The sequence below is a fragment of the Cydia pomonella genome, chromosome 2 (genome assembly GCF_033807575.1).
Source record: "Cydia pomonella isolate Wapato2018A chromosome 2, ilCydPomo1, whole genome shotgun sequence".
NCBI classification, from domain to species: domain Eukaryota; kingdom Metazoa; phylum Arthropoda; class Insecta; order Lepidoptera; family Tortricidae; genus Cydia; species Cydia pomonella.
Window position 1 is genome coordinate 21,648,388 of NC_084704.1, and position 21,631 is coordinate 21,670,018.

General features: G+C 37.7%; 1 protein-coding gene across 1 annotated transcript in view; it reads right to left on the reverse strand.

Annotated features, from left to right (window-relative positions):
• Positions 1–21,631, reverse strand: part of LOC133534625 (uncharacterized) — a 32,831-nt gene that overhangs the window by 3,555 nt on the left and 7,645 nt on the right. The window contains exons 7-17 of the mRNA XM_061873834.1: positions 21,312–21,459; positions 18,622–18,819; positions 13,679–13,792; positions 13,072–13,265; positions 12,429–12,526; positions 11,945–12,195; positions 7,942–8,139; positions 6,094–6,228; positions 5,696–5,833; positions 4,542–4,833; positions 3,559–3,689 (exon numbers count right to left, since the gene is read on the reverse strand). Of these exons, the coding sequence (XP_061729818.1) occupies positions 3,559–3,689; positions 4,542–4,833; positions 5,696–5,833; positions 6,094–6,228; positions 7,942–8,139; positions 11,945–12,195; positions 12,429–12,526; positions 13,072–13,265; positions 13,679–13,792; positions 18,622–18,819; positions 21,312–21,459 (1,897 nt within the window). The remainder of the gene's footprint in view (positions 1–3,558; positions 3,690–4,541; positions 4,834–5,695; positions 5,834–6,093; positions 6,229–7,941; positions 8,140–11,944; positions 12,196–12,428; positions 12,527–13,071; positions 13,266–13,678; positions 13,793–18,621; positions 18,820–21,311; positions 21,460–21,631) is intronic.

Genomic DNA, 21,631 nt, shown 5'->3' on the forward strand with positions numbered 1-21,631 from the left:
GACCACTAAATTACACGATCGTAAAAGAGTTGCAGGACTATTCCTTGATCTAAGTTCCGCATTTGACAGGGTGAACCATGTGATTCTTATGGAAAAACTTAAGTTTTACGGAATCAGGGGAAATGCGAATTATCTCTAAACTTCTCTTCAAAACAGGAAACAATATGCGGAACTTAGATCAAGGAATAGTCCTGCAACTGCAGTACTATTCCTTGATCTAAGTTCCGCATTTGACAGGGTGAACCATGTGATTCTTATGGAAAAACTTAGTTTTACGGAATCAGGGGAAATGCGAATTATCTCTAAACTTCTCTTCAAAACAGGAACCAATATGTAGAAATAAAATAATAGTTTAGAAATTAGTGGTAAATATAGAGTAGACATTCCTGTTAAATCAAAGCTAGTTAGAGTAAACAGAGGGGTATCACAAGGTTCAATTTTAGGCCCTCTACTTTTTCTCCTATTTATTAATGATCTAGTCAACTATGTGTCTAGTGTGATGTTACTATGGATCAAGTGTTTGAATACTGCCGACCACGTTACATTTTTAAGAGTATTGGGAGCGTGCAAAGCGGGTGGTGGGGGAAGCCGGAACGATCACAGCGCTTGATGTGGCCAAATGTGGCAAAAATGTTAAGTGTGTTTCTATCAATTCCCATACTATTCCGTTATTTTGTTCACGTTTTTTGCTTTAAAATCATATTTACGAAAAAAATAGGTCACGATAGGTGATAAATGGTAAACTGCAATAATACTGGACGAAACAGTAATAGTAAACTTTATATATTTCCAACATCGAGCTAGAATTTAGGCTTTTATATCATATAGTATTATTCTAGGCTAACCAACATAACGGCTAAACATTTTATCTAGTATCAACGCAGAGTTTTGCTTGGATGTTAATAAAATAGTATGGCTACAGTGTACCAACATTAGGTAATTGTAATATTAGTTATAATGACAGTTACTGAAAGCCCGTCAGAAACATACTTTTGACACGCAGAGTTGTCTGTCACAACAAACGTTGTGATAAGCGAAAGAACATGTTTTAACATAAAATGAGTTGATTAAAACATGTGAAGAAGGGCAAAATATTTATACTTGAAAGCACCATACGTATCCCCAGGAAGAGGATCACGAAGTGGGCCTTCAAAACATAATGAAATATACATTTTTTTATTTAATTTGTAACGAAACAACGACGAACAAAATTAACCGAATAATATAAAATACACAGATAATTCTTACTATTTTCAGTAAAGCAAAAGTTAAGTGTGTTTAACATTAAAAACGAAAAGATTCCGCACATTGGTAACTGTATTATAGTAAACATTTTTAAGGAATAATCTTTATTTTGATGAGCTCATTATTTGACAGCTCCCCAATAGTTGCGAACGCTAAGCGGCGCTGCCATCGTGCACGCTCCCAATACATCGACTCTAACCTAAATTCGAAGCGTAAGCTATAGAAAACTTCATCCATTCAGCTTGTTATGTCCTTAGAAGCCTCAGAGATGTTTGGGTCTTGATAAACTCAAAATTGTTTATTATGCCATAGTTAAGTCAAGATTGCGGTATGGTGCTCCTCAGCCCCTCGGCTGAGGGCCTCAGGAGGTTGCTTCATTTCTGTGAGAAATATGCGATTTCTCACGGAATGAAGTATAATAGCTGTAAAACTGATTACCTTGTATTTAAAACGGGAAAGGGTCCGGAGAGGATACTTGACGTGTTTTTAAACGGGTTACCTGTTCGAAGGGTGCAGCAGTTTAAATACCTCGGACATATCCTAACCGAAAACCTGAAGGACGACAAAGACATCGAGCGAGAGAGAAGAGCCTTACCAGTAAGGTGCAACATGTTCACGCGCAGGTTTGGCAGATGCTCTGACGAGGTCAAAGTGACGCTTTTTAGAGCATACTGTCAAAACTTCTACACAGGCCAAGTTTGGACCAACTTCAACAGGAAAGCAATGAACACCCTAAGGGTTCAATATAACGACGCCTTCAGAATCTTGATGAAGTTGGCAAGGTGGTGTAGTGCGTCGAGTATGTTTGCGGAGGCTCGTGTCCCCGATTTCTTTGCCGTAATTCGGTCTAGAGTGGCGTCCTTTTGGAGTAGGCTGCGGAGCTCTGAGAACTGTATCCTAGCCACGATTAGTGAGGATTTGCACAGTCCAATTTGTAGGTTTTGGCTGTCTCTGCATCAAGATGCGAACCGGAAGTAGTTACTTTATGTTATTTTAGTTTGAATTTTAAATTGTAATTTAAAAAAAAATATAATATTGTTTTACAGTTATTTTACTTTTTACACTTTTGTGTCATTTTACATTATAAATTCTCTATGTATCCCTTTATTTTATATGGGTGCTTGCCTGAAATAAAATCAATTTATTTATTTTATTTTATTATTTATAGCATAAGGTTTTGCGGAAAACGTTTTTTGTATATAATTACCGGAGCCTTGATTGCCCAGAAAAGAGCAATTCCAGCATTGGAGCACCTTCCTCTTTTAGTTTCATGTAGAGAGTCATTTGAAAAGTTAGGTTATCTGACGGGTCCCAGCTTGTATGTCCTTATTCTTCTTTCTCAATTTGTTGAAGATATTGCTAAAATGTGTACAGCGGAAGAACAGGAGTCTCGCCTAGCCTCAAGGACGAAAAACGAAGCGCAGCTTCTTTCCAAAGCTTCAGATAGCTAATCATTGCGGAAGATATCAGGCAGAAATTTTATTTAATAAGCTCTCGATTGGTCTAAAAGTCATCACGTATTGGTTTTTATTTAAGCGTAAGTTAAAGTCGTTCTTACTGACTAGATGCCGCTATAGTATTAATGAAATATTTGAGAGGTCGCTAATTTAAGGTATTTATAGTGTATTGTTTCAGAATAAATAAATGAAATGAACGAAATCAATGAATCTTTGTCTGAATTAAGATCTTGCTTTGAGTTCAGTAACTTAAGCCAATAATAATATTTTTTGACGAATCGCTATTATTGTACAAACAAATTGGATTGTAGCAAACAGATACATACATATAATCACGCCTGTTTCCCGGAGGGGTAGGCAGAGACCACGGATTTCCACTTGCTACGATCCTGACATACATCTTTCGCTTCCTTCACTTTCATAACGTTCCTCATACCCGCTAGCCGGTTTAGGGTGCCTTTCTTCATAATTTCCCCGATTTGATCAGAGAAAGTCCGCCGACGTCTAGCCCTTTCATTTCCTTCTTCTAATTACTACTCCCGTATACACTCTCTTTTTTAGTCTTCTTTCACTTAGTCTTTCCACGTGTCTAGAAAATAGATGTTGGTACGAAACATAAAAAAATCTTGGTGGTTGTGGTTTACATTTACTCACTCATGCGAATTTGCAGTGTGAGCGTGACAGCGCTATGCACGTATATAGCGATGTCCCGCTTGCACACCGGAGCGACGTGCGAATCCGCATCCAATATGAACATGGTAGACAATTTGCCATGACGCTCGTCTTGACTTTCCATAACACTTATATTGCGTTACATGAATTGTAGTAAGTATAACGTAAGGAGGTAGCAGCGTACCTGATTGTGCTTATCCTTGATTTCGTCGTCGATCTCCTTCATGACGAACTCGCACATGACGCACACCGTCTTGTCCTGCGGCTGCTTCACTACGCGCCCGTTTACAGTGTTGTCGGGGATTTCGTTCGTTTCTGCAAATTTATCAGTAAAGCGTTATCCAGTTGCATACAATTAAACTAAATACCAACAAGAAAAAAAAAACACTACTCTTCGAATTACTCTACTTTCTGATTTATCAAAATGTGTAGATCTGAATATCTACTTCTAGCTGACAACAAAGTTCATAAGAACTTGAGTATAAACTCAAATTTAAATTAGAAGCCAAGTGACAAATAAAGACCAAAAAAGTCTGATATGCTTTAAAGATCAATAAAATTCTACTCAATATCTAGTGTTGTTGGTATCATGCACAAACTTTCTGTAAAACGGTGTCTTGCCGTACAGCGTTTGGCCGTCGACAAATTGAAGCTCAAGGCGCACGTCTTTATAATAAAATCAATAATTTAATCGCAATTTACAGCTTAACAGGGCGGGAAGTCAAAACTAAACTAGAGAACTGGGTAAAAATTTTAACATACGATGAGACTGAAAATCACCTCGTTATAATGTCATAGGCAAAGGCACCTACTACCTAACATAATTAGTGTATTCCTAAATAACTATTTATAGAAATAAGTTTAATGATTTATTATCTTACTGCTGTTACACGACCTAAACATATTGTTACGACATCGAATTTGAACGAACTCTAGCCCCTAAGGCACAGGTGCTCACCTAGTTTAGGGGTCGAAAGTTTGACCACTCCATACTGTCATGTTTGTACAAACTCTTGTGTGCTGCGTTCTTTATGTAACGTGCTCTTTTATTTACAATAAAGTTATATTATATTATTTATTTATAATAGTATCTCATTCGCATTGTAGGGCCACAAAGCGGGATTTTGGCTTAAATTGGAATTGGAGCACTTTTTCAAATTAACTCACCGATATCAACATGCTTCTCCTTCATAGAGTCCGGCAGCAGGGAGATTCCCTTCCTGGGCTTGATCCTGGGCTGCGTGAACCATTTGTCGATGCTCTGGCTGGTGAGCTGCAGCGGGTCCTCCAGGTTGTTAGTGCAGAGCTTCAAGTACACGCAGATCTGCTGCGCGTCGAGGTTCTTGACCAGCATGTCGATGAGGGTCTTGCTGTAGTTGTCCACGAAGTCCACGCACTGGATGCGCGCCTTGTCGGAGAGGTGCTTGCAGAGGCCGTCGAGGGCTGCTTGGATGGCCGCCTGAGTAAGTTTGGTTAGAAAGATTTATATTATGACATAATTGACAACTTTTGAGCTTAAACAACCACAACCACCCGCAAAACGTAACTGAGAAGATTACGATAAACATGGGCGGCCGGGCGCTAACACCAACGTTGGACGAGAATAAATAAACCTGTCAAGTGACTCTAAAAAGACCTTTTTTATGAGGGATCCGATAGGAAGTTTGTATGTATATACTCTTTATTGTACAACACAGGATAGCCAATAGCGTGCGTTGTTAAGAAAAGTTAGTTAATGTCAGTATTGTGACGATAATTATATAAGCATTACATTTCAATAAAAACTTGGTTTTGGTGACAGTTTTAAGTCCAGGTGGTTTTGGTGTTCATTCATAAACTATAAGCGATATTACTATGTGAAAAAAGGCAAAAAGTTGATTCCCATAAAGATTTCACACTTAAATGTCGTCACAAAACTGACACTTTATTTTCTGTAAACTCCGGATAACCAGAATTAATAACTTGATGTTGACACATCACGCCTATCGTATCTACACGTACACAATTTAATCACCAATTTTAGATATATGGTGACATTCGAGCGCTAGCGTCAAAAATTCGCATTCTTGCGACGCATTTCTATTTGGTCAGTCAGAATCTTAAAATCGAATTAAGTAGGATTGGCGAGTCAATTTTGATTTCTGCGTCCACACCACCTGATCTAATCAGACAATTAAATCAGATTAGACGAAAATTGTCCTATCTGGACTTGCCTGTAAACATGGGCGTATTGTGCTGACCCCTATAGTTTACGTACGTGCCCTAAAAAAATCATTCAAGCAAAAAAAAAAAAACTATTTAGTTGTGTCCAATAAGTTTACCTCGGTACGATTAGTCTGGATCATCTGGTTGAGCTGTTCCACGGCGAACAGACAGAGCGCGCAGTTGGACTTCTGCACAGGCTTGCTCACGAGTTTGATCTCCTGGGTTTGTGGGCACAGACCGAGTCCTGGACATACCTGGAATGAAGGGAAAGTAAAATAGCAGATCACAATCGTAGGCAGGTTGATTTGAATTGCTAATTTAGCATGCCAGCTAGTCTAACCTAAACCTTTGTTCTCCACTCCACTCCTTCTCAATTTGAAATAAGGATCGATTGGTAATACATATTTTAAAATCCATGAAATTATGTTATGCCAAATTATGTTGAAGTAGGCATGGGCCAGTAGGCCTTACATATGCCGGGCTGGTATTGTATGCGGTAGAAGTTGGTAGTTACGCTAGCGGGGTCGATCTCCTGCACGAGCAGCGCGATGACGGCGGCGCCGTACTCCTCGACGAACTGCTTGCACTCGCCGTTCAGAGACTTGGGCAGCTTGTCGCACGCCTTCTTTACCGTCGCCTTGATCTGTTCCTGGTAAAAACATTATAAACGGTTACTTTTGTACAGGTTGTATCTAGATCTGGCGAAAATGGTTAACTGCTCGCATGCTTTTCTTATTGCGGTAGAAGCCCGTAGATAGTACACTTAAATCAATGTTGCGGCTCACCTCGCGGCGCCCTATCACGGTCCCAACAGCAATGGTGTATGGACCCTTAAGGGAAGCAAAGAGTAGTATAATGCTCAAAACAAGTAGGATATCCCATTACGTGTAAAAAGATGCATGTCTCGCATCGCAGTTCTTCTACTACAATAAAGTTTTGACATGTAATGTTAAACCAAGGTTATTTTAGTCAGTATCGGCGGGATGTCCACAGAACTCGATTTCCACCGATATGCCTATTTTAAAACAGTATGAAAATTAGATTTTTTTATGTTTATTCGTATAATGACTCATGGCAGCCATTTCTTTGAACTTTTCTTTGCATACGCCTGTTCGTCAAGATGATTCTAATGAAACCAAAGTTCAATTACCTTTACCTTTAATTTTTTTAGAGATGCAACAACCAGCAGACAATCCCAATCCAACCAATGGAAGAGATTCCTTATATGTTTTTCTACTCGTCGACTACAATGCTTGAATTATGATTTCGAATAGCAAACTATAATTGCGTACTTTTCATGTATGGGCTCCCAACTCAACTATAAGATTCTTTTCGATACGCTGTGGTCAACTATAAAAAAAATTACCAATTGTAACAGTCTCTTGACGTGAACCCCTTTTTTTCTTTGACACTTGGAGAAGGTTTACACCTCTAAATCTTATTAATAGGCATTGTTATCTTCCTCAGACCGTGAGGACCTTTTACATCTCCAAACTTTATGTATTAACCTATATGTGTCTATAACATTGTATATTTGACTTATTGGATGCACACTAGCTATATAATCTGGAGTATTAGTTTATAAGCAGGGCCCGTACATTTCATGCCGTTGACGCAGAAATTACGTACTTTAACATACAGGAAGTTTATTTACAACATTAAAAATTTTGATAGCTTACCTATGGACGCGGTGAAAATAAATACTTTTTACGTAAATACACTGTTAAAAATAAAATAAAATATGTATATTTAATAAACTAATAAATCGAATAATCTATTATTTAGTTGAGTGACAATAAGATGAAAGTCGGATAGAGGCTTCTGTACTGATGTTATTGTCAAATATCTATCTATATCAGTTAACTAAAGAGGTTGACAAATGATTAATTATTACGAAAATAAAAATTGGAATCATAATTTACGTAGCGTGGGACGTCATTTTTCCGTCACCGGCATGAAATGTACGGGCCCTGTTTATAAGACTGTTAGCTTAACAGGCTTGACATGATTCACTTACTATAAATTTTATTTTTACACTTGGAGAGACTTTACACCTATAAATCTTATTAGTAATAATACTCTGACTCTGGGGACCCTTTATATCTCCAAATTTAATGTATTATTAACCATAAAAACTATAAATCTCTGCTGTATTTAAAAATGTTGCTATGTATTTCTCATGTCACTAGTCACTATATGATGTTACTGTAAATGTTGTATTGACCTGTAAAAGAGCCCTCGAGGCCTCCTTGCAGAATACATTTATTAATGTTGAATTTTATAAATGTTTATATGAACCTGTATTTACCTGTATATTTTATATCTTGTAAAAATGTACAACGATTGAATAGAAGTCAGTTACCTCGTTAGTGGTGTCGCTGAGCTCGACCTGCAGGTAGTGCATGAAGTACTGGCAGAAGGAGCAGGCGGCCTGGCCCCGCGGCGGCGGCGGCACGCGCACGAACATGCGCTCGATGGGCAGGTCGGGCACGGCCGGCGCGTTCGGGTCCGAGCCCAGGATGCGCAGGTTGATCTGTTTGTCGCCGATTTGCACGCGGTGCTAAAACAGGTTAAAACCCAATTATGCATTATATTAATGGTTCCAACTGTGATCCAAACAGTTACCTCGCTATGATTTCTCCTTGGATTTGGAATAACTAAAGACAATTTTTAAAACAGATCGCAGGGACATTTATGCGTTAAGCTTTGTGTGTTTATTTATGGTTTATTTACTGTCGTTACTGATAATATTGTTATTAGTTGCGTCATATGCGTGTCAGCTTTATTAATAGAATCCGTCCCGTTCCAATACTAACATGCAACATGATGATGATTCTCTCCTGATCGATTTCGGCCGCAGCGACTGTGTGCTTAGGAGTAGGCAATTTTTAGTTCGCATTATTAGAGTGTAGCTGATCCACGCTCTGGTGCGCCTTTAGATGGCTCGCGTACTCTATTTTCCTGCTAAATACTCGAGCGCATTTTGACCACGTCAGCACACCACCTATTTAGATAGTTGTAGGGAATTGAGGTTGGCGGCCGAGCCTTAAGCTCATCTCATTTTCTGTTGCCCACTAGCATACACAAATTTTAGTGGGGAGCTTTAGGTCATGAGAGCGAAATACCTTGGGCCGAAGTTTCCCGAACGCCGCAACTGCAGTACCAATTCTAGCATTTATTTAGAAACTCATTAAAAGATAAACTGTATGTCAAATGTTGGTAGATGAAATTTTTTCACGCATGTCACGCATCCGTAGTTCTTTTTAATTCAGAGACAAACTAGAGTCGGGGGGCGATTGCCATATCGTTCGATACCAACTAACATGCGAGATTTGTCAAAATTGTATCCAATTGACATTACATTCGAATAAAACGTCATCTCGACTGATATTAGAATACAGGTCAAATCAATTTGCTTTTCACTACACTTAAAACTGTTATTCAAAACTGTAATTTACTTTTATTTTCAGAGATGTTCGAAATTTGAATGCCATTACCAAATCGATGTTAATATAATGAAGCAATAGGGAATATTACTGCAATGTTCTACCGCCAGAGTGCAGCATTAGCACCTTTCATAAACCATAGAGTAACTTATACATACTGTGCCTTAAACTGTTTTTTGTCAAGTTTTCAAAGATAATTTAATATGACATTGATGCATCAAGGCGGTTTGTTGACAAAGGGCCTACCGGGAAACGCGAAAAGCGAAATTTATTTATTTATTTAATCTTTATTGCACAATACATGAAGGTACAAATGGCGGACTTAATGCCTTAAGGCATTCTCTACCAGTCAACCAATGGGTTAAACCAGAAATATTAAGTAGGTGCAGTGTCTTTTAATGTAAATGAATTTGTAACCGAGACTATATATGAATATAAACTATATATTGATAAACTTACACATATACTTAATACAAATAAACATACATACATTAATACATACATAATTATACCAAGAGTGAATCATTAATTTGATGAAGAAGAAAGTTTGTCAAGGAAATACTTGCGCAACATGCGCTTGAATGTGAATTTGGTCTGCGCTTGCCTGATAGTGGGAAATTTAGTTATCTGCCTCTTCATTGCTCGAATATGCAAGAGTGATAGGGAGGTTAGATAACGAAATTTCGATTTTCTTGTTTCGCGGTAGACTCTCAGGTTACGATGTATTGTGGTAGTGGCGCCTTCGAGCGCCTTTCGCGTAATATTTCCTATTGCAACATTTTCACAGATAAGAAATTTCTTGTAACAGTTTATCGTATACTTGACGCGGCCACTGATGATCCGTATGACAGTTACTCGATTTTACTATTGGATAGACTTAATTTAAGAAATAATTGAAATAATGGGTTTTTACCGTATTTTTAATACTAAATTGTTACATTTCTCAATAAAAAATGTGTTAAAGTACCAAAAAAAATACAAAAACATTTGACATTGACAGTATTACTCCATACACAAATGAACTGTCATAGGGATCATCATTGGTCGCGTCAAGTATAATGTTGGCTATTATTAACGGATTTTGATGATATGTGTGTATGTGTAGATAAAAATGATTTATCCGTTCTACGATTATTAATACAGTGGCGGCGGAACATGTTGTTATCTTACGTTGGGCCATTCCGAAAAACTTAGAAGAACTAAATATTGATGACTATTGATACCAGCGAACGAAAAAAACATAGAAGACTAACGTCAAACAAAAGATCAGCGTAAAAGTGGCCCCACTATTAAAACATGCAATACTCATGACGGACCAATTGCAACTCGTCAAAGTTTAGGTCTTTTTTTCTTCGATGAAACTATATTTGACCATGATTAGGCCATTTAAACCACCCAAACTACGATTGGTCTATTATAAAATGAGGCGCTGTGATTGGCTGTAGCGTTGTCATTTGAAAATACATGACAATGGAAACGAACTCTAAGTAGACGATATCATGCAATATAGAACATGTTTTAAATGCAATATTTTTGTATGATTTTTTTTAAAGTGTATTAATATAGAGGCTTATTATTTGTTCATTTGTCGCACGTGTTTAAAGTCAATTAAGCCTTCGAACCAATTAATACATTGTATCGTTCATCTTATAGGGCACCAGGGACAGGGACGTTTAGTTAGGTTGCACAGAAATATGTGAGATATAAATTAATTTAATTTGATAGGTCAAAATTGGATAAAAACAGCTGGCATTTGGGATTTTTTAATTTTGCTCTGGTCTAGATGAAAACCGATATCTGAGGGTCCGAGAGGGCTTTTGTTATGAATTGAGATCAAAAATTAAAAAAAAGATACCGACGGTTTGAATTTTAGAATTTTTCATCCGATCAAGATGAACATCGATATCTGAGAGTCCGAGAGGACCTTTATAACGAATTTTAGGTTAAACATGAGAAAAAAAAACGCTCGCCATTTTGGATTTCTGCATTTTTCCTCTAATCAAGATGAAAAACGATATCTGAGGATCCAGGAGGACCTTTATAATGAATCTCAGGTCAAAAATGAAAAAAACGCCCACCATCTTGGATTTATGCATTTTTGCTGTTCAAATTTGGTAAAAACGCCCGAAATCTTGAATTTCTCTGTTTTTGCTCTAATCAAGATGAAAATCGATATCTGAGGATACGAGAGGAAGTTTATAAAGAATCTGAGGTCAAAAATGAAAAAAAAAATGCCCGCCATCTTGGATTTGTAGATTTTAGCTTTGATCAAGATCATAATGAAGGGCCGCTCGGATCCTCAGTTATCGATTTTCATCTCGATCAGAGCCAAAATGCAGACTCCAAGATGGCGGGCGTTTTTTTTTAATTTTTAGATCAAATTCATTATCTATTTTTGTATTCTTTTCTGATCCTCACATATCGATTATAACGAAAAGTTATAAATAGCAGCGAGATACCAGGACTTAGTAAAAAAGTACACATAAAAAAACCTCCACTTACAACGACGATACGTATTTACTATCACAAATTTAAATTATTAAAACAACAACCAGAACAAATTAAAAATGAAAGTATCTTAATATCCAATGGTTCTTTAAAATGAATAACATCATCCCCATATAAAACCTGTTTTGATCAAGAGAAATCAAAATAATATGATCCTAGCTAAACTATACGTGAAAAGTAATCCCATATTTTTCCAGTGTATGTTGGAACGACTAGCACATCATTTCTCCGCACAATAAGGCATATTTCTTTTATTAAAGATATAATTTGAATACTTCTTACTATGACTGTGACAACGGGCCGCCATTTGCGAACTAAACTGCTCCGCGGCACAATGTGTGTGTGTGGGGTCATTTTGCAGAGCTAGTTCGTCATCTATGTTTATTATAAATCGCTGATTGATACACATACCTTCTCAGTACTGTAGCTATTAGCTTCATCAGCGCCAATCAGTTTGGAGGACAACGGCACAGCTTTGACGGCCAGCTCCCTCGGCACGAGCGGAGCCACCGGCACGCCGCCGCTCCTGCCGCAGATGCCGATCATGGAGCAAAGCTCGTAGCCGTTCAGCCCGGTCACCAGCGCGCGGTAGATCTCGCCCGAGTACTGCTCGACCAAGGACAGGCATTCGCTCTTGAACTCGCCCGTCTGCTTGCAAAGACCTGCGAAACAAGTCAAATTACGATAAAGCTTTAGCTGAACAATTTCAATGACCATTGTATATTGACAATTAATACCAACGCTTCGTCGTATGTTGTATAATATCAGTTAAGGCATTTTATGGTAAGTTAGCCAATATATTTTTTTTTTACTAGTTCAAACGAGTGAGCATATTATGCATTGACTTTTCGCCGTCATTGTTCAATTTGGTATTTATCGTATACTAATAACTTACCAACTAAAATTTTATGGAACTCGATTTCGGTGGTGTTGGCTATGAGAACGTCACGCAGGTGCGATACCAATTTTTCGCAGAATTCACAAGGCACGTCTCTAAAAAAACAATAACTAATTTAAAATACACATTTAACTTACGATTTGTTCTGTGCGAAGTTGCGAAAAACCTTGCTTATCGTACTTTCCTAATTGTAATTTCGATGAATTTTCATGTTAGCGTGGCTGATTTGAAGTAATAGTACAAGAAATTTTAAAGGAAATGTTCAATTAATAACTGTCGTTATTACTATTATTGGGATGTTACAGGCCTTTGAGTGCCACGCCGACCAAGCAGTGATCTATTGTGACGGCCCTATAACTCTCGTTAATCATTTGAGCTGAAAATTACTCACAGAATTTTTAAACCAGCCAACAGATATAAATATATAGGAACAATGCAAAAATAAATTATACACTTAAGAGTTCTGTTGTGAAGCAAACATTCTATATGTAAACGCAGTAGTTCGCGTCGAGTAACCAGTTTAGTACTTCCTCGACTTCTGTGAGCTTCGAGACGGGGAAGCTATAGTCGTTTGACGTGGCAGACGCGGTCGGGTGTGAATTCTTTTTTCAGCTAGACGGTATGTTCTCGCAGTACTTACTCGACGTCAGTGAGCTCCTTGGCGACGGGGAAGGTGTAATCGTCGTGAGTGTGGAAGCGGTAGTTGCACTGCCCGCTGACGTGGCAGACGCTGTCGGCTGTGAGGTCCTTCTTGAGCATGGCCAAGATGTTCTCGTAGTATTTGAACACAAGCATCGAGCACGAGTCGGATAAGGAGCTAGCTTTACCGCAGAGCTGTGGAAAATTTACTGATAATCACTCAACAATGAAAAGTCGTATAGACGAAGTGTTTTATGTATTTTCTTTAATAGGAGGTCCGTAGAATTAGAAGTATTTCATTTGCTTAGCTACTTCTGCTGGAGACTGTAATGCCACTTACTGTGATTTACCATGTATACCTAAATACTGTACTGTACTTGACTTGGCTATCCTACTTCGCAAGGTGAGTAGGTCACGCTGAACGAATTTTACTGCGGGAGGAGACGCAAAAAATGGCATTACCGTAGAAAATCTCGAGATCTCATTCAAGGCCAAAATGTATTACTGTTACCTGCACATTCACCTCGCTACCGTAAGGGTCGAAAAATACCCGGCACCGTATACATACAGTTCTTAAGCGTAAATGCAGTGAAGTTACTATTTCGTACCTGCAACAGTCCCACGAGGAAGTCCTCGTAGCTGGTGGCGTCGAACTTGTTCCTGACGACGGTGACGGTTTGCTGGCAGCTCGAGCAACTGGTCCTTTGCGCCAGCTGGGAGTGCTAAAAAACAGACACATTATTATGAAACATTAATCATTATAATTGTCTAATTAAAAAAAAAGTATGTATACATATAAAAGATTTGTATTAAGATAGATAGCAAGAATTGTGCTAAAATGATTTACGACACAAGTCACTACAGTGGTGTGAATAGTAGGTGTCTTTTTTACAAGCTTTTATTTAACTTGCCCTGTTAGTATGTATGGGACAAATCTTGCAAGTTAAATTTGACCCACTTCCCGGTTTCCGATGAAGCTGAAAATTTTCATACATATGTAAGTCGGGTGACAATGCAATATTATGGTACCATCACGTTAATCTGATGATGGAGACAGGAGGTAGCCATAAAAACTCTGTGATAAGACATCGCAACTTAATTGTGTTTAGGGTTTTTAGAATTGTCTCTATGAGTATTAGTTGCCTGTGGAAAAAAGTCAGCGATAAAAACTTGTACCAAAAATTTTAGCCAAAAACTTATTTGTGACATTATCTATGAAAAGGGACCTTATTGTCGGTGGCGCTTACACCATTATCAACGATGCTCCCATATTATAAACAACGCCGCGCTACGCAGTGCGGCGTAAGCGCCATCGACAATAAGGTCCCTTTTCATAGATAATGTCACATTTTTGAGTTTATACTCGTAGCTCTTCCACTTTAATAACATTTTGCTTTAAAACATTAGTATTCAGATGTACTTATCATTATTTTCAATAACGTGACTAAGTGTAAAATGAATATTATGCATTTTCAGGTAAATACCTAATTGATGTATGTTCTCGTGTTCTCTAATCATAACAGGAAACCTCCGCGACAAACTGATTTATTTATATATCTCGAACAACATATTTGAGGCTCTTATTTCAATAAATTGTAGTTAATTATCATTAATTTAGTTTTTAATATCAGGAAATAAAATGAAGAAGATAATTTGTGACGATCCACGGTAAAAGGTACCTTATGGCGGTTGGCGCTTACGCTGTTATTTACGACGCTCCAATACTAATGCCATGCTATGCAACGTAAGCGCCAACCGCCATAAGGTACCTTTTACCGTGGATCTTCACATTTATTGGGCAAATACTAATGCATTCCATTGACTGTCTGTACACAGAAAAAATAGTTCTCCAGCCAAGTAATGTGTCAAGACATTTTGTGTTTCCTATATAAGGAAACAATGAAATTCTTGCGTCAAGATATAAAATATTTCAGTTTATTATTTAAGCTAAAAAATTCAATTCTCTATCCGAGCTATAAAAAGCTTTTTTTTTTAAAAAGCTTAATATTCTCTCCAAGAGCGTTTGCGTTTTGTTTTATGTATTGTATTTTTTTTATTCGAATCTAAGTGTCTTAATGCAATACTTAAAGAACTTGTGCCAAGAAACTTTGTTTCTTGGGGTTAGATACTCATAATTGAATTGAGAATTATATTTCTCCATAAAAACAAGAAAAAGCATTGGTTCAAGAGTACGTTACTCAATGTGAAATATGATATTATTTATATCTAGAGCTGAAATTTCTTAGCGCCAAGTTTAGTAAGTATGTCTTGAATAAAGAATTAATTTTCTTAAACCAACATGATTTTCGTCATTCGTTGAAAATGTAATGTTTGTAGTTCAAAATTTTTCAATAATCCTCTTCATCTTCTTCTTCCTCGCGTTGTCCCGGCATTTTGCCACGGCTCATGGGAGCCTGGGGTCCGCTTGGAAACTAATCCTGAGAATTGGCGTAGGCACTAGTTTTTACGAAAGCGACTGCCATCTTGACCTTTCAACCTAGAGGGTAAACTAGAGTCCTTATTGGGATTAGCCCGGTTTCCTCACGATGTTTTCCTTCACCGAAAAGCGACTAGTGAATATCAAATGATACTTCGTACATAAGTTCCGAAAAACTCATTGGTACGAGCCGGGGTTAGAACCCGCGACCTCCGGATTGCAAGTCACACGCTCTTACCGCTAGGCCACCAGCCCTTTTGTCCTCTTCATCAAATATATTGATATTATTTTATGTAAAAGTCTCAAACCATAGTTTTGGTACTTTTTCTTTAAAATAGCTTTGGCTTTTGACTGTATATTGAAAACATCAAACCAAGAATTAATTGCTCTTGCGTAAAAACTGAAAAGTCTCAAAGCAAAAGTTTGGTGGTTATTCTTTGAAATAGCTTTGGCTCTTGACTGTAGGTTGAAAACATCAAACCAAGAATTTATCGCTCTTGTATAAAAACTTAAGTCTCAAAGGAAAATTTTGGTGCTTCTTCTTTGGAATTTGAGAAAGAGTTACTCAAGATAAAACCGTTTTTTAAGAGCGTGCTATATCTCTTGCTAAGACGTTTTTTTATTGCGGCGAATAATATGATAAGCCCGTACGTATGATGAACTAGAATGCAAGCTAAACATGACCGCCACTTCAGTATCAAGTTGGTTTCGAAATAACGGCCTTATTCTGAACACCACCAAAACACACTTCCTCAGCTTTGACCTCTCGGGACGGCAAATGAGGCAGCTGTCAGTACTAGTGAATGGAAGCCTTATCAACCAAGTTACGAGCTCAACATTCCTTGGTTTTGAGATAGACAGCGGCCTCACCTGGGGAGGTCATATAGATAAAACGTGTGCTAAACTGGCAACAGCTTGTTTTGCCTTAAAAAGACTGGCACGAATACTCCCAACTGAGATGGTCCGGGCTTGTTACTTTGCATCGGTTCATGCACACCTGCAGTACGGGATCGAGTTGTGGGCAGCGGCCGCCGAGTGGGAGAGGGTCTTTCGCCTCCAGAAACGAGCTGTGCGAGCCATAGCGCGCGCTCCGCAAACCAGCTCTGCGAAACCACTCTTCAAGTCGCTGGGCATATTAACGCTGCCTTCACTTTTGATACTGCATATGGCAATTAACGTGCGCGAAGAATTGGACGCGAACCCCATTATCGAACCCCCGCGAAGATACGCGACCCGCAACGCCCGCGCCGGAAGGGTGCCGCTAGAGCCTCGTAGACTTGCGAAATCTAAAAACTCACCCACGTCATGGGTCGTAAGATGTACAATCATCTACCGCGGGAAATTATAGCAGCACCAAGTGCGTCACTTTTTAAATCGAAGCTTAAAAAATGGCTTCTCGAGCAGACGTTCTACGACCACAAGCAGCTATATAAAATGTAATTAATAAAGTTAAAGTTAAACCTATAGTTTAACATTGTATAATATTGTAGTTACATACTGTAACCCTGACATGTAATTTTATATTATCAATAAATTATTATGATTATATTATTATGATTAATTAATATCTTAACTCGAATCACTACCATTTGCTTTAAAAATGTGTAAAGGTAAAACTAAATAATTTTTATTCTCCTTTAAAAATTCATGATGCTTTTAACTCAAGACATATTTATTGGACTAAGCAATTTATTATTTTCTTTAAGCAACCGTGCGCAAGAGAGTTTTCCGTTTTGAATTAAGATATCTTTTTTTTCTGTGTAAGGAGTCGAGTCTTATAAAACTGATTTGTATTTTAAGTAGAATATTATGTCCTTATTAACCGACCTGATTTGTTGCTTGTCATTTTAGTTCGCGTAGCTGCCGTTAGGCGCAACTTGCAAATACAGGCTTGGGTTCGGTCTGATAAGACAGCTGTGTAAATTTTATGTTATGACTATATTATTTTTTGTCTAGTTTTCTCTATGGAATATATTGTCGGTGTACCTACATTTAATTAATGTCTACTTGGGGTATATGTAAATTTATTTCTGTTTAGTCAATATTTTTAGGATTCCGTTGTCAACTAGGAACCCTTATAGTTTCGCCTTTCGCCATGTCTGTTTGTCTGTCTGTCTGCTGAGGCTTTGCTCCGTGATCGTTACTGCTAGAACGCTGCAATTTGGCATGGATATATAAATCAATAAATGCAACAAATTAGTAAAATAAAAACTAGAAATAGTACATTATTGCAGAGGCCGAGAAAGGGCAATTCGTGGATGAGTTTCGATTTCAACGAATTGATGATTTGCTGTTCCTGCCGAGGCATATATAGTGCTTTTCTCCAAACATGTGAAGAAATAAGGTAAAATAATCATAGTTGTCAAGCGGACCCCAGGCTCCCATGAGCCGTGGCAAAATGCCCGGACAACGCAAGGAAGAAGAAGAAAATCATAATTTAAGCATCAACTAGCACTCAAATCGAACCTTCACATCAAAAACGTCAAAAACCGTTTCCCTCTTTAATTATTTTTTAAAGTAAAAGGCACAACTATTCTGCCATTCGGTACCATTCAATATAATTTTGCAATATAAGCTGTATGTATGTGCACGCATGAGATTCTTAAAAAAATATAACAGTTATATAGTCTTTGATTGCATTAAGCAGTATTATAGCATACAGCGCACGACGATTTAACACGAATTTATCCTAGCTTGAAATGCTGACCGGGTCGTGTAACAGACGCAGCCTCAACGCACAACGCAACATTAATAGACGCTCAGACGCAATATTAATTGGCCGTTTGCGTTTTTCTTAGTGGATACATGTGTTCAAAAAGTAAAAATCAATACAGTGATAACTTCCCGTCCGCTAAAACACGACAATAATGATTTGTTTTTTTTATTTATTTGAGTATGACCATAATGAAGAACTTCCCGTACTATTTTTGCTACAATAAGGTGAACATTTCCGAGCATATTGGAGAAGAAAAAAAATAGGTTACCACCCCTACACGTAAAGTGGGGATGAACATTTTTTTTTTCTCTTCAACCCTATGGTGTGGGGTGTCGTTGGTATGACGTACTCTTTGGGGCAAGACTGTCTTACCTCAACTGGCTCGTATGAGTACTCACATAGTCCTCTAGCATGAGGTCAATCTTGGCGTTGTTGCACAGCCCGGCGACGGAGCACACGGCCTGCGGGTTCATCTGCGAGGCCAGCGTCTCCACGAGCTCGGGCACGAAGTCGTCCGCTAGCTTGATGCATTCCTTGCGCACTATCTTGATAGGGATCAGGTTGCATGAGCCTTCGAATACTTGCTTCAGCTCCTCCTATAAATAACAGAACACATATAGTACTTAGTTATATTTAATGAAATCAAGCTTGCTAAGCAGCATATGATCAGGAGGAGTCAGCTGCCTCCCCCATAGAGAATAAAATTTGTAACTAAAGGTATGCCCCTCCCCTTGGCCATAGGCCATATCAAAAACATATCAACTGAGATTATTTTTTCATGTTTTCTGTTGGTGATCCTAAATATAGATAAATAACTGGCTTTAATTTATGTTTCTGTTGTAAAGATACAGGTTGTTCTTAACCCTTAGCCATACTCTGTAAGATGATTTTGTACACAGACGGAGAGTATCACAATAGGAACAGGTAATTCTCAGTACTACTGCACTATTAACCAACCCCCAACCGCGCAAATGGCGGTCCTATAGAAAATATCGACAGGTGTTCAGCCTAAATGTATGAAACAGCCTTTTTTGCGATTAAGGTATTTGTTCTCATAGTGAATGTTGGACAGTATGCCTGAGCTACAAGTTCCCCTCATCTCATAATCAGACTATAAAAAAGCGCCCCTAATCAATAATTAAATCTAAAACGACTCGGATTACGTTTCATACATACACCCCAGGCCAAAAGTATGGAAACACCATTGTTTCCTTTAATATCTTATGTTTCTATTACTATTGTTGTATATTGGTAATCAAAAACTTACATTCGACAATCCCAAAAGATTAAAAATACACCTTAAGCATTAAAACTTCATCAATATATTATAAAAAATATAAAATAAATAAATTTGGTAACAGTATCGACCTTTTTAATTGCCTCATAATCGGGACTGGCAACTATCGTAACCAAAATTTGAGTTATTTACTTTTAAAACAACTATTATCATTTTTACTACTTTGTTTTGTAATTGACGATGAGTAATATAAAAAAACAGTTTTACATTGCCATTTAAGTTTGTTACCATACTTTTGGCTTGTGGTGTATAGATATCTATGGGTGTATAACACCGCAGTTCTAATTCATACCTATTCTATATATGCTAACAAGGGTGACGAAAGTTTATCGCTCGGTATACAGTGTATACTACTACTTAAGTACGACGTTGATTAATAGGCATCAATTTATTAATGAATTCATCCTTATCTCTGTTCTTTCGTTAATAATATTTAGTTACAGGTTGCTTTTACTAAAATTAAAAAAAAAAATGGCAAATACATATCAATGCAGGTACTTTAATTGTTTCTTATCGTAAACTTTAGTACTAATTTATTCATTTATATAGATCTATAAAAGAATGGAATTCACAAAAGTGGATTAGATAAAAAGCGTATCCGTGGGATAATTATCGGTCAGCGGCCCAGGGCTAAGGCACGCGGGTTCATCTCGCTGTTTGTCTAGCGATAGCAATACGCCCGGCAACAATAAGTCGACGCACTGGTGACTTCGCGGAGGGTCAGCAATCACCAGATATCCAATTGCCAATGGCGCCTCAGTATACATTTACATATAGTTTATTAATAATGTATTGACATTAAAACTGCGTAAACTAATGTATATTTGCTATCCGAGGGCGAGACTGTTAATAATAAAAAAATACGTATCATATACGATACATATCAAAAAGACTTATTTTTGGATTTGATTGTTTCAATCTTTTTAACATGTTAAAGTTATATGACTATGGTCAGATTAAGCTAGTCAACTGCTTAGATGTGAATATCGTTTGCAGACCGGTAAAACAACAGGGCCTTATATCTAAATGGTTATGGCTACAATAATATGGCACTTTATTAGCACAATAAAAGCCACAATTGAATACAATAATAAAATGTGCTATGAATAATACCTAACACATATCTTAAATTTTGTTGTATGCGGGTCAAAACAACAAGCGATAAGGTAGACGTGACCAATGCATTGTAGAGGTAATTAAGTTTAGATAAGTATGTGATAATCTGTATTCTAGATATTTTATAAAGGTTTTTCTTAGCTGTACTTCCTAGTTCTACTCTACTAGTACATAAATATTTTACAGTGGTCTCGACTCGAGACTCTCGAGCATACACAGACTGTCCGAATTTCACAAAAATATACTTACAACATTTGCTAGCGAAATTGAAATCAACTACAAGGGTATTTTATTATAATAATAGAAGTCACTGAAAAATATCAAGCACGTAGAGAGAGGGTAGATGAAAACATAACATGATCAAATAATGTAGGTTAAAGTCAGGTCGTTCAGTGTCAGATCCAGGCGGTTTTGTATTTGGTTGGTTAACCAATAAATGTTATAACCACTCGAAAAATGCACAAATTATTTGTTTACTTTTATTCAAATACCTACTACTAAGATACAGAGTATAGGTGGGGATATAGCGTGAACACTAGTTTGAGAAGAACTACGTTTCGGATTTCAATTTATACATGTGTAACAAATAGATCTTCCCTTCGCTTGGTCAAATAGTGTTGAATTTTTAAAAAATCTGAAATCAAATCAATTTAAAGGGCTAGTAAGTGTATTTACCTGAGTCTCGTTGCTTTCAAGCTGGTCTCTGGCCTGGGTGACCATGTCGGTGCAGATCTTGCAGATGTCGTCGGTGTCTTCGGGGAAGGCCATTTGGCTCCATACTCGCTCGACGCAGTGGTGTGTTGCTTTGCACTCCCGACCCGTGCTATGGGTGTCGACAGAACATTAGTTTTAGGAGCCGTTGCACGTCGATAATCGTAATAGCGATTGCTAATTATTCCTTGTTTGAATATCATACAATTCTCTACGGATAGCCTTGCGTAAGTATACCTAATCTGACACAGAGTAGGCAACCCGCCCTAAATCTCCAAAACTTT